Consider the following 11,993-nt stretch of genomic DNA (forward strand, 5'->3'; position numbering starts at 1 on the left):
GCCGCCCTGCACGACCCCCAAAAACCCCACCACAATTAATTTTAATTAATTAAAAGAAGCCGCACGCAGCCAGAAGCATCCATACAAAAAGTTTACCGAGCCCGCGTCGCTGCCGTACACATCCGTTACACTTGGCGCATAGTAACAGAGAAAAAATAAAACAACAACAAAAAAAAAGAGGGTTAAAATAGCCCAGGATGAACTAAACCATGGAGAAAAGGGGTTTTTACCCCAAATCCCCCGGGCTCCTTCCATCCCTGCAGTGGGGGAGGTTTTGGGGGCTCAGGGGGTTTGCAGAGCTGCAGCCCCAGGTCCTGCCCTGGGTGCTGGGGGTGCTGGGGCCCCTCGCTTCTCGCCCCCCCAGCCCCGGGGTTTGGTTCCCATTTCCGAGAAGCCGCCCCCAGGAGCCAGGGGAGCAGGCTGGGAACAGGCTCGGTTATGGCTTTACGAACACAGAAGCAGCAGGGAGGTGAGGGGATTGTCGTGCACACCGCTGCCTCCCTTCTCCCCCCAGCCTGTTCCAGGATCCGCCTTGTTCTGGGTGCTGCTGAAGCCCGATTTAAAGCAAGAGGTCTGCTTTATGCTGTATTTTTCCCTCCAAGATACTTTTTTTTGGCCAAAACCACTCTGGTGTTGCAGTCCCACGGGGTTAGGAGGCAGGCAGGTGTCACCGAGGGCATCTCGCAGGTGGGGAGCAGGATCCATCATCGCAGCACACAGCAGACCCTTCACTCCAGAGGCACAGCCGCTGTCCTGGGAAGCTCCACACAGGCACTTTCGTCTCCGTCAGATCCCCTGAACTCATTTAACTCCTCCTCAGTGCATGCAGGGCTCCACCAACGCTGGGTCAGCCGCAGAGACCAGGCAGGGGAAGCGCAGGGGCAGAAAACGGCAGCACACAGAGATCACCCCAATGTTCAGTGAAGGTATCCAAGTCTTTCTCCCTTTCCCTTGAAACCCCTAAGACATGCAGAAAGGAATCCCACAGACCAAGCTCGTTAGCGATTTCTTTATCCAGCTTTGCTTCACTCCACGTTTTGCTCCAGCTTTACACGTCCACGTGAATTAAATCTGTAGAGAAAGTTCGTGACGGCCTCACACCTGCGAGGGAAGGATGGCACCATGGCCACACATTTCCAGGGTGGGTGGAGAGGAGAAAAAAGAAGTCACCACCTCTGTCTAACAGACGCGTTGTAATATGAAATGAAAGCTTAACAAAATCTTTAAGGAAATCCCTCCCAGCCCTAGCCTACCGCTCTGCCAGCACAGCACACAGCGTGTGTGAGACCTGCTCAGCTCAGCACGTGCCGGAGGGCCAGCTGGGTGTGCTGGACCACTTCAATTCATGTTTTCCTGCCTGTCTGTGAGCGTCACAGGAGCTGGTGCCTCTCCGAAAAGCACAGCACGCTTGCCAGAGAAAAGCCCTCACAATCTTAGGTCCTGATGACAAATTTGTACCGAGAGCTCCAGGAGAGTGCAGCCTGGTGACCTCGGGCTCGCAGCTCCAGCGACCAAGCAGCACGTTTCCATCACCGGCAGCTCGCAGGCTGTAAGAGCAAGGCGCTCCCCTGCCAGAAAGGCAGCCCAGAAACCAACAGCTCGGGGCTGAGAGGGTGCCCAGGAGCGTCCAGATCTCTGCTCGTGTCCTTGTGCTGGAAGTGAGGGGTCTTCATGCGTGACAGAAGGATCACAGATGTCTCTTATCCCGTCCCCTTCTATTTTAAGATGATGTGGTAGCTATCATTGGTTTCAGCTGCAAAAGAAGGAAAAAGCTCATGAGACACTCCTAAAAGCAAAGGGATCCACTGGATTCAGCGGATCTGACACAAGAGCTCCCCAGGAAGCACACAAAGCCCAGGCACTTACACACCTTTCATGGTGTCCAGAACAAAACAGGATTCGTCTTGGAAGTTCTGAATCATCTGAAAGAAGCCATGAAAAGCAGCTGAGTCTGAAGCTGTATTTAAACACAGCAAGTTTCACAGAAAGGGCTGGAAGCTGCTTGCTCAGGAGCTCAGCGCTCTGGGAGGCAGGAGATGCACCAGCCATAAATATTTAATCCTTCATCCCAGCTCTCCAGAGCTGAAGATCCAAACCAACAAGCCAAGTGAACCAAAGTCCTCCCACAGCAGCTCCCCACCCTGCTCTCACGGCAAAGCCAGAGCACAGCCGACCACACAGGAGGGGCAGAGGCAGCGGAGCAGGGCCCTTCCCAAGGACCTGCTCGGGCAGCATCAGCCACAAAGCAGCTGAGGCAAGAGGCAGGGAATAAGGAGCACTGTGAGGTTGCTACCTCGTCGCTGATCAGCACGTGTATCCCCGTCGGGCCTTGCTTGTAGATCTGGCTGATCTGCTGCGAGGAGATGCTGAACAGCTGGGCCAGCTTCTCCGTCAGTTCCACCGCCGTCAGCTCCTCCAGGTAAATGGCGTGGTACACTGCGAGGAGAGGGCAGGGAGCAGCCTCAGCGCCTGCACCCTGCCTGCAGACACCAGCGCGCTCGATCTGCATTCACACAGTCCTCGCCCCTAAAAGCTTCTCTTTTGATTGCCACCAGCTGAGCAGCACTTTGCACCACTCCTGGTAGGGTTTGCAGTCGCAGCAGGGTGGAAAAGCCACCCCTGAGCCCCCTCGGTCTCCCACTCCTGCAGCGGATCCTGGGGGGATGTGAAAGGACCCAGACAGGAGCAGGGCGAGGAGAGGCCCCGCCGCTGGCTTTTGTGTTTGCTGCTCCAATCCCAGAGGTGGATAAACCGGCGCCTGGCTGCTCCACGAATGTAGGTCACTCATTGTTGTCTGGGCAAGGCTGGGTTCTCGCAGGAGCTATCATTTGCCGGCTCAGAGCAGGCAGCACGCCAACAGTCGCAGTCTGCAGCCACCCGTTTGGTCAGCAAGGGGAAAAAAAAACTCAGCTGGGTAGGACTGGGGCAAGTAAGAGGAGTGCTCCCTGCAATCCTGGGCCACCCTGGTCAACAGAGCGTGCACAGCGCCCTGGGTCACACACACAGCCTGCATTAGCTTGCAAGGGAACTCTCTGCCTTCTTGCAGGGAGATGAGAAAGCAGCCGAAACGAGGCACGGGAGCTGACAGCCAAAGCCACAAACCCTCCTCGAGCTGCTACGCAGACTCAGCGTGTTCTGGTAAGGTATCGACAGCCCCGGCTGTTTGTTTGGGGATGCTCGAGGGGAGCTCAAAACCCCAGGGACAGCAGCCTGGGGAGCAGCCCTGGGGAGCAGCCCCACTGCTGCTGCGTTTCTGCCTGCTGAGCCCTGCTGCTGCTTCCTCCTCCTCGCCACCACCCAGGCGTGCGTGCCCGCAGCACTGCCCCAGAGCCCTTACCGAAGAAGGTGCTGGTGACGGTGTCCCCGTCCTCGTGCTTCTGCTGGAGGTCCCTGAGCTGCTGGGACTCCTGGCACACGTAGATGGTCAGCCGGGGCCGCACCATCCTATGGACAGAGCAGCGAGTGAGCGCAGCGCCCGCAGGATTGCCCGAGGCACTCAGCCAGCAGCCTTCTCTCCCCACTGTCCTCAGAAACAACCGAGCAGATTAAGGAATTCACCTTGCTTCCCTGCCACACATGATCAGCTTTTAGAGCAAACCCACCGTCCTTTCAAGGCATTGAAGAGCCTGATGCCATCCGCAGGGCCACAGATCTGGATAACATCTTCTCTGGTGAGCTTCAGTAAATCTGCACCTGCAGTTTGACAGCAAGAGGAGAGTCACAAAAGCAGCCCAGAGCTCCTGGGGTGGGAGCCCTGGACCTCAGGGTTGTGCCAGCTCCCCCTGCAGAGCTCACCCCACCCCAAAGCCTTCAGCCCTCTGCTGACAACCTCCCCCCGCTTCCCCCAGAAGGACATTTGCACATTTTTGCAGGCTGGTTTTGCAAGAATGTGCTTTGGTACGACCCCACGGCTGGCATTATCAGCCTTTTTCCTCTTACAGCCTGCTACCCAGTGCCTCGGTGACCCTGGATGGTGGAGACTGCATTGCCAGGGAATGAGAGGAAGATGAATACGAGCAGTCCTTTACACACAGTGCCCCAGATTCGCATTTCCCAGCTTGTTTTAAGACCACAAGCTGCGAGCTTTTGGAAGAGAAGCCTCCACCATCCCCACGGCATTGTCAGTTGAGAGCGAGGTGAGAAACGAAGCCGACAGCTTTCAGGTAGCCAAGCTTTATTGCGTTACAAAGACAGGAGATTTCAAACAGCCGAATTTGCACGGGGGCAGGAAGGTGGCCTGGGGAGCAGGAGGAAGCAGAGAGACTCGGCACGGACACGGAGGGGCCGCTGGAACCTACCTGAGAAGTTTCGGAAAAGCCGAGAAAAGGTGGAGAAGCGATTCCGGTGCAGCCACTGCTGGGCCTCCTGCGGGGTGCTCGTGGGCAAGAGGTTCTGCAAGGCAGGAAAAGAAGGGTCACAGCCTCAGAGGTGGCACGGACGTTTCCACCGAGGAACAAGCACAGGCCAGCTGGTTTGGTGTCTGTAACCGCACATCGAGAGCAGAGTGGGCTGGGGTCACCGTGCACACGCAATAAGGGCTGCAGCCTGGATGGGTTTTGGTTTAAAAGGCTTCAGAGGGACAGAGGGGGAGGAAAGAAGCAACAGGGAGAGCATCAGCAAAGATAAACGGATCAGCAAAGATCGCAGCGAGCTCCGAGCAGCCTGCTCCCAGCTCCGCCTTGCTGTACTGGACATTTATCACTATCACCTTTTCTTTACAAATAGGAATAAAAATGAAGTTGTAAGTCCCCAAAGACGTTAAACTACAGCAGTCTAATCCCAGGCAAACCGCAGCACAGCCACCCACGAGCCCACCACCACTCGATCACAGCAAAGCCCCTTTAGCGACCCGTGTCCCATCCTTACCACAAGCACAAGCTCTGAAGTGTGACTTACATCTGCGATCGGAGGGGGCGGCTCGGGCTGGTGGTTGGGGGAGCCGTTTCTAGATGGGGGAAAGAGCCAGACAGAGCACAACACGTGGTTAGCACTGCCCTTCCCCTCCTGGCACGGGATGCCCGCAGGCAACACCACCGCCCTGCAAAGCACAGCGCCCGGTTGGTGCCGGTGCTGCTCCGACACCGCGGAAGCACGGGGGCACCGCTGCTTGCAGGCAGCCCCACACCGGCAGCACCACCACTGCTGCAGCAAAACACTCTGCAAGCACAAACAGCTCAGCTGGGACACTTCACAAGCTCAAATGGCTCAGGTTCGGAGCAGTAACGCGATGGGGGAAGGCAAAATGAAGCAGGCTGGAAGCCGAAAGCAGGGGCTGATGGAGCGCGCACACTTCTCGTGCAAGAGCCGAGCTCTCTGGGAGCAAGGACAGGGCAGAGCGCTCAGCTCCGAGGGCTTTCGTTCCTTTTTTCCACCCTGACGCTGCCTCTTTGCGGGCTGCTTCTGCCTCCTTGCGCCCTGGCACCGGGAGCTTCTTCCTTCTGCTGCCAGCTGGGGTGCATCGACCTCTCCGGCGAGCCAGGAGCGGGCAGGCAGGCAGCCTCCCCTCCACACTCACCCTTCTCCGATGGAAAAGCTGCTGTGGGAGCTGTTGAAGCCAGGGGACGGCGCGTTATTGACGTACGTTATCTCTGGCCAGGGAGAGCACTGGAAAGGAAAAGCCAGAAGGGTCACAGGTGGCTTTGGACAAGGCCACGCGGCCGCTCCGCTCAGCACAGGTTTATGGCCGTTTGCTGGCTGGCGACGAAAGAGAATTAAAGAACAAAGTCAGGGACTAAAAGGAGCCCTGCTCCTAAAGGAGCCTCAGACTAAGCAGTCCTTAATCTCAAAAAGCCCAAAGCCCCCAAATTCAAGTGCAGGGAGATCAGACTCGAGGCACAAGAGCCCTTTTTCAGGCCTGCTAAAAATTACCTCCTCTACCTAGAATATTTATCTGGCAGCCACAAACAACTGAGGCAAACACCTCAGAGCAGAGCAGCCAGCCCCTTGTGGCCAGGGCAGTTCAGGCTTTGCTCAAACAACGTCCCCCCCCCCGCAGGAGGACGCGCCCCACCTCGGTGAGGATGGTGGTCTCGTAGGAGGGCTGGTACTTCTCCTTCTCGTGGGGCGTTCGCTTCTCCATCTTCTCCCGGTCGGTCTTCTGCTTCCGATCAGCTCCCTTGGGCTGGGGAGGAGATATCGGTGTGAGGAGGGGGCTCAGCCTCCTGCTCTCCCTCCTGTTTTTTTATGGGGGGGAAGGAAGAGAGCTGCAGCTCAGCAGAAACCCAGCGCCAGATGCTGGCCATGCCACTGCCTGTGCTCAGGGTGCTCGTCTGCAGCCAGCCTCAGCCTCTCAGCTCCCAGCTCCGCTGCCACCCTCGCGGGGTTATTTCCATCCAGACACGAGCCAGAGCTCCAACAAGCCCTAACAAATCACCCTCCCTGCCTTCGAAATTTTATAACGCAAGCAAGGCAGGAGAGAGAGAAGGGGAAAGAAGCCAAGTCACCAGCAGCAGGGCACGCTGCCCAGCGTCCTACAGCAACCTCACGATAAAACTGCCGAGTGCTGCAGGCTCCCAGCCAGGCAGCCGACCTGCAGAGAGCCAAGCACCCCTGGGGGGGGACCAGGGCAGAGGGAGCACGGCCAAAGAGGCTGCGTGGCGTCGGAGGGAGGGCAGGGACAGGGCAGGCTCCTCCAGACAATGTCAGTGCCCCGAGGCACGATGCCTGGGTGGTGCTGCAGTCACCTCGTTGGCACGTGCTGCCACGGCCAGATGTGGGTTTGGGTGCCCTGCAAAGGATTCGGAAGGCCTGGAGGGGCTGCACGCACACAGACCGGCAGCAGCCACAACGGGAACTGGTAATAATGGGGTGAGGAGGTCAGATGGGCATCAAAACCCCCGCAGGACCTCCCAGGAGGGTAAGACTCGAGGCTGAATGTGGGAGCTTTGGGAGGGAAGCACCACAACCCGTTTACTCCCCACTGCGTTGTCCTTGGCTTCCTGATTTTGGAGCCACAACTGTGCCCAGGCTCCACCAGGCCAGGAACCAGGCCAGGAAAGGAGGAGCCACCAGAAGGACCGAGGGTTTTCACCGCCTGCAGGCTCGGCCACGTCCTGCTGGGGCTGCGGCCAGCAGGGGCAGGACGCAGCAGACGCCGGGTGCACAGCAGGGCAGAGGTACCTTGAAGACCTTGATCTGGCAGCTGGCCGAGTGCAGGTGCTCCGTGTACTCCCCGTTCTCGTTCTCCTTGAAGGTGTCAATCTGCACCCGAAAGGGCACCCCCTTCTCCCCGCCGTGCTTCCGCATGGTGAACTCCGTGCTGATGCAGTGAACCTGGGGGGAGGCACGGCGCCCTGCTGTCAGTGCTGTGAGAAGGGCCCAAGGCAGAGCTCACAGAGCACCAGGGGTGGTAAGGAGTTAAGGGGCCGCAGCAGCAGAGGTGGAGCCGCATTCTTCCAGCGAGTTTGGCAAGCTCCTGGCTGTGAGGAGCAGCCCCCGGCTCGGCGGGGCAGAGAGCTCGGCTGCACCAGCCCCTGCGCGCCGCAGCCTGTTCGTTCTGGGCAGCGGGGCTGGGATGTGGCCAGGAGGTGTTTGAGGCAGCCGGGGAGATTTGCAAAAGCAGGATAGAGAGCACATCACCCACACCAGCAGGGCCTAAACCACCACACGAATGGAACAACTCGCAGGTGGCCCAGCTGAGCTTGTCTGCTGCCAACCCACAAGCTGCTGCCCTCTCGCACTGCTTGTGGTAGAGGCGAGGCAATTTCAGTTTGCAGCCTCTGCCACTGCAGCATCTGGCTGCTATTTCAGAGCTCTGAGTCTAAAACCATCTCTGTTTTTCCCCTAGGATAATTTTATTTCTTTTTTCCTAAACCCCTGCAAGTGGAAGCTCCCCCGTCCATTCCCTCACCTGGATGAACACCGAGGTCCTCTTGGAAGGATCCCACAAGAACTCCACCGTGTTGAGCTGTGTTGGATTCGCCCTGGGATCGATGATGCCCACGGACATGGGGATATCTGCAGGAGGACACGCAGAGAGCCGGGTTTTGTTAGGAGGAGAAGCAGAGGGGTCACGGGGAATCTGGGACCGCCTGCAGAACGCGGCAGAGCTCTGGGGGCTCGGAGGCAGACCCCGAGGTGCTGCCCCAGGCACTCACCGATATCCAGGATCCTGTCCCCGGGTCTGTTCCACCGCCAGCCCTCCAGCTGCTGGTGCTCCGTGTACTGCAGGCGCCGGTCGTGAAACACCACCCGGAAAATGCTCTGGAGGGGACAAACTGTCAGCAGCTGCAGCTCTCCCAGCAAACCCCCCATCCTCGGGGCATTTCCCAGCACAAGAAAAGGAGCAGAGAGGGAACCGGAGGGACCTGAAGCCTCATGAAGAAGCCAGGGCAACAAAACAGAGCCCAGCAGGACCCCTGCCAGGACAAGACCTCGCGTGCTGCTCCCGACAGCCCCAGCTGGACCCGAGCACCGAAGCTCTCCGCTCACCTTCACCAGTTTCCCATTGATCTCTGGCAGCTCCCCGATTTTCCTGTTGTCCAGCATCCTGATTTCATACGACTGCCCTGAGGGAGGAAGACGAAGGCTCCTTGTTGTTCGCCACGTTATGAGCCTTTGCTGCCTCCCTCCCTCGCGTTTTGACACCTTCTGGTGCCGCACCACGCCACCCCAGCTCCTTGCCACGTTTCAGTGCGGGATCCCAGGAGCAGGAGCCATCTCACCACCCCACACCCTCTCCAGCAACAGGCAATCCTCTCCCTTTCTGCTGGAGGATGTCCTGGCAAACCCTCACCAACCACATGCAGCCCCAGCACGGGGCAGAAATCGATCACTCAGCCTCATCTGGTCACAGTCACCAGCCCCGACCTCCTGATCCTACCCAGAAGTGATGGCTGCAGCTGGAAACCGCAACGTGTGCCCACTGCAGGGCAGCCCAGCACACTGCTGCCCAGCTCTGGCAGCACGGGGCAGCTCGGGGAGCTTGGCTGCACCCCGTTGAAGGAGCTGGTGGTTTTAAACAGGAGCAGCGTGGGGTTTGGGGAAACAGCCAGGGGCAGAGCTTTAGGGTTAAATCGTGGCGGGGTTAAACCAAGCCCCCGGGGTTCCCCCACCTTGGTTGAGGTAGGTGAGCGTTTCGTCGTGGAGCTTCACCGCAGGGGACGTGGCCGCGCACAGCACGTACTGGAAGGGCAGAATTTTGTTCTCGTTCTCCGGAGGCAAACTTGATTCTTCCTGTTTGAAGATGGGCAGGGCAAGGACGTCACTGAAAAGAGAGGTGACGGGCATTCATTTCGGCCCTGGCTCCAGGGATGGGGCCGCAGGCGTCGAGTTCCTCCTGCGAGGAAGAGCTTTGAGCTTTTAAATTAAACCAAAACCAAGGCACACCACCACCACGAGCTGTGACAGCCCTGCAGGGCTGCAGAGGAGCATTAAAGCAGACCAAGGAGATCTGGGGAGAGGCCCTGACTCCTGCTTTTGCTGCAGCTTTTTCAAGCTGTCCCCCTGACACACCTCTCCTGCTTCAAAGCTCCACCAGAAGCGAGCCCAGCTCCTCGGGCAGCACGGCACAGGAACGGGAGCCACACGGGGAGAGGCGGCGTGGGGCAGAGCCCCCCCGGAGCCCGTTTTTGGGGTGGCACCGAAGCGCTGAGCTCTGCCACCGGGTTAAGCCCTGCTCCTTCTCCAGGAGAGGCTTCTGGACAGCTCCCTGGACCACAGCATCAGCTCCCTGCCAACCCCACGTGCTTTTGGGGGAAGCCTCCGCTTCCACGCTTCCCATGGCGGTGTGGGAGGGGAGCTCCTGCAGCAGAAGGAGCAGAGGAGCTGCAGCCAAGCCCTGCAGCTGGAAGCGCCCGCTCAGCGCCCCGTTATCGCCCCCAAAACGCCGCTTCTCCCCCCAAATCCCCAGGCTCCTGCACACGCCGGCCAGGCAGCCACCTACCAGCGCTCGGCCCCGAGGGAGCAGCGTGCCTCCTCCATGGGGAGAGCCCCGGACGGACCCCGAAACTGGGGGGCACCGTGGAAAAACGTCCCCCCCTCCCCGTCCTGCAGCGCGGCGCCGCGAGAGACGGGAGGAAAATGCCAGAGGTCAGGCCACAAAGGTCAGCACGCTCACCTCCGGGGGGGTACGCGCTCTATTTACGGGCAGCTGAGGTCAACAAAAGTCTCGGGGAAAGAAAAAAAAAAAAAAAAAAAAAAAAGAGTCGGGTTTCAGGCGGCTTCGCGCTGCTCCCAAGGAACCGATCCCAAACGGCCGCCGCGATGGAGAGGGGACGGGCGTGCTCCCCTCAGCTCCTGCTTGGCTGCCTGGGAGGCCTCGATTAAACAAAACCAAACGATTTTGGGGTCCCAGGAGGGGACTGGGATCAGTCGGGGAAGGCGCTGCCTCTCCCTGTCTCTGGAAGGCCGGGGGCACCAAGCCAGCAGCTCCTTCTCCCCACCACCTTTCCTCCCTCCTGGCTCCCCCTCTCCCAGTGCCTTGTTTTTAATCCCAACGTTTCCAGCTGCATCACTCCCAAAAAACTCAAGCCTTGCGTCAGCTCGTCCCAGAAAACCTCTCACGGGGGGCACGGCCCAAGATTTACGTGGATTCTTTCTGGCTGCACCTCTGGGCTGCAGGGGACACCGGAGCAGCTTCCCGCAGCTTCACCTCCACGCCAGCTCACCCCAAAATCCCACCTGGCCCCAAACCTCGGGTCCCTGCAGCTCCCAGCACCGCCGGCCAGGAACGGAGCTGGGGGCAGCCGGGCAGAGCTGCCAAGCGGGCACGAAGCCACCTCCGGAGCATGGGCCACGTGCTGGAGCAGCTCGGTCTCGATCCCGGGGGTCCTGCTGCTGCCCCCTGCCCTGGCACGAGGACCCCCGGGGGTCCCGGTGCTCTCCTGGGCTCCCAGCTCTGCTCAGAGCTGGTCCCGAGGGGATTCTTGGTGGCAAGGCAGAGCTCCCGGGGCAGTCAGGGCAGGAACACAAAGCCAGGGGATGGGGAAGGGGCTCTGCCAACGACCCCTGCACCGCAGGCACGGCACCGGTGCTGTGGTCCCGCTACGAGCCGCGGGCTGGGGGGGGCCGTGCGCTGCTCAACCCCCACCTGGCAGCGCCACGGCCCCCAAAAACACCTCCAGCAACTGCCCCCAGCCCTACCCCGAGCTCAGCCCTTCCAGTCCCAAACCCGGGGAACCCAACCGTGGCTCTCGGGGGTCCCGGTGCGGCTGCAGCCCCCCCCCCCCCCCCACGCTCCCACCACCCCCAGGGGCTGGCACAGCACCAGGGCGCGTGGATCCCCCCCGAGCCTCCCAAACCAGGCACAAAATGGCACAAAACCGCCCTGGGGGGGGCGACGGGCGCTGCCTTGGGGTGTGCCAGGAGCCTGGGGGGGTGGCACAGGGGCGACCCCCCCCCCACAAGCCCCCAGCCCTCCTACCTCATGCTGTAGGCCCCGGCGCCCAGCTCCTGGCCGATGCCCGAGAGGCTGGCATCGAAGTCCTGCACCAGGCCGGACTCGATCACCTCGTCCGCCAGCGGCAGCTTCAGCGCCCAGGCCATGATCCCGACCCCCCCCCCAAATGGGGGGCAGGCCCCGGGGTCGGCTGTGGACCCCCCCCGGGTAAGGGGGCGAGTTTGGGGGGGGTGTCCCGGCCCCTTAGGGTAAGGGGCAGGCGGCCGGGGCCGGCCGGGGGCTCTCCGGGGGTCTCCGCTCCCTCCTCAGGGGCTCCGAGCCCCCCCCCGGGCCGCTTTGGGGCGCCCCCAGACCCAATTCAGGGTCTCAGCGCCCCCCCCACCTATCTGTAACCCCCCCGAGCTCTGCAGCCCCCTCCCCTTGGGCTCCCCCAGCCCCGAGCCCCTCGGACCCCCCCAGGGACCCCTCTGGGACCCCCCTGAGCCCCCCCGGTCCCCTCTGGGACCCTCCTGGGACCCCCCGCCCCGCAGCCCCCTCCCCAGGAGCTGCACCCCCAGCCCCGCCGAGCCCCCCCCCGAGGGGCTGCAACTCCCCCAAGCCCCCACAGGCTCCCCCCCCAACCCCGGGACCCCCCCGGCCCCGCTGCGGCCCCGCC

General features: G+C 60.6%; 1 protein-coding gene across 4 annotated transcripts; it reads right to left on the bottom strand.

The window, feature by feature from the left end:
* Positions 1–78: 78 nt before the first annotated feature.
* On the bottom strand, positions 79–11,791 carry TFCP2 (transcription factor CP2). 4 transcript variants are annotated; one of them, XM_068663636.1, is made up of 15 exons: positions 11,363–11,791; positions 9,054–9,205; positions 8,431–8,507; positions 8,097–8,202; positions 7,850–7,956; positions 7,120–7,272; positions 6,011–6,121; positions 5,516–5,604; positions 4,867–5,038; positions 4,299–4,392; positions 3,603–3,693; positions 3,338–3,444; positions 2,294–2,436; positions 1,871–1,922; positions 79–1,753 (listed from the first exon to the last, which is right to left on the bottom strand). In XM_068663636.1, the coding sequence occupies exons 1-15, from the start codon at positions 11,482–11,484 to the stop codon at positions 1,716–1,718; spliced, it is 1,614 nt and encodes a 537-aa protein (XP_068519737.1). In that variant the 5' UTR covers positions 11,485–11,791; the 3' UTR covers positions 79–1,715. The 4 variants fall into 4 exon arrangements, with proteins under 4 accessions (XP_068519737.1, XP_068519738.1, XP_068519739.1 ...); XM_068663637.1 differs by having other exon boundaries at positions 4,897–5,038; positions 11,363–11,787; XM_068663638.1 differs by having other exon boundaries at positions 4,867–4,945; positions 11,363–11,777.
* Between the last annotated feature and the right edge of the window lie 202 nt (positions 11,792–11,993).

Source organism: Anas acuta, chromosome 29, assembly GCF_963932015.1.
Source record: "Anas acuta chromosome 29, bAnaAcu1.1, whole genome shotgun sequence".
Taxonomy (NCBI): domain Eukaryota; kingdom Metazoa; phylum Chordata; class Aves; order Anseriformes; family Anatidae; genus Anas; species Anas acuta.

Bases quoted from the DNA above. Each gene is read 5' to 3' on its own strand.
- TFCP2 (XM_068663636.1), bottom strand. From the start codon at position 11,484: ATGGCCTGGGCGCTGAAGCTGCCGCTGGCGGACGAGGTGATCGAGTCC. The intron at 9,206-11,362 runs GTAGGAGGGCTG...CTCTCTTTTCAG, and splicing joins GCCGGGGCCTACAGCATGAG to TGACGTCCTTGCCCTGCCCA. The intron at 2,437-3,337 runs GTAAGGGCTCTG...CTCTCCTCGCAG, and splicing joins CGTCACCAGCACCTTCTTCG to TGTACCACGCCATTTACCTG.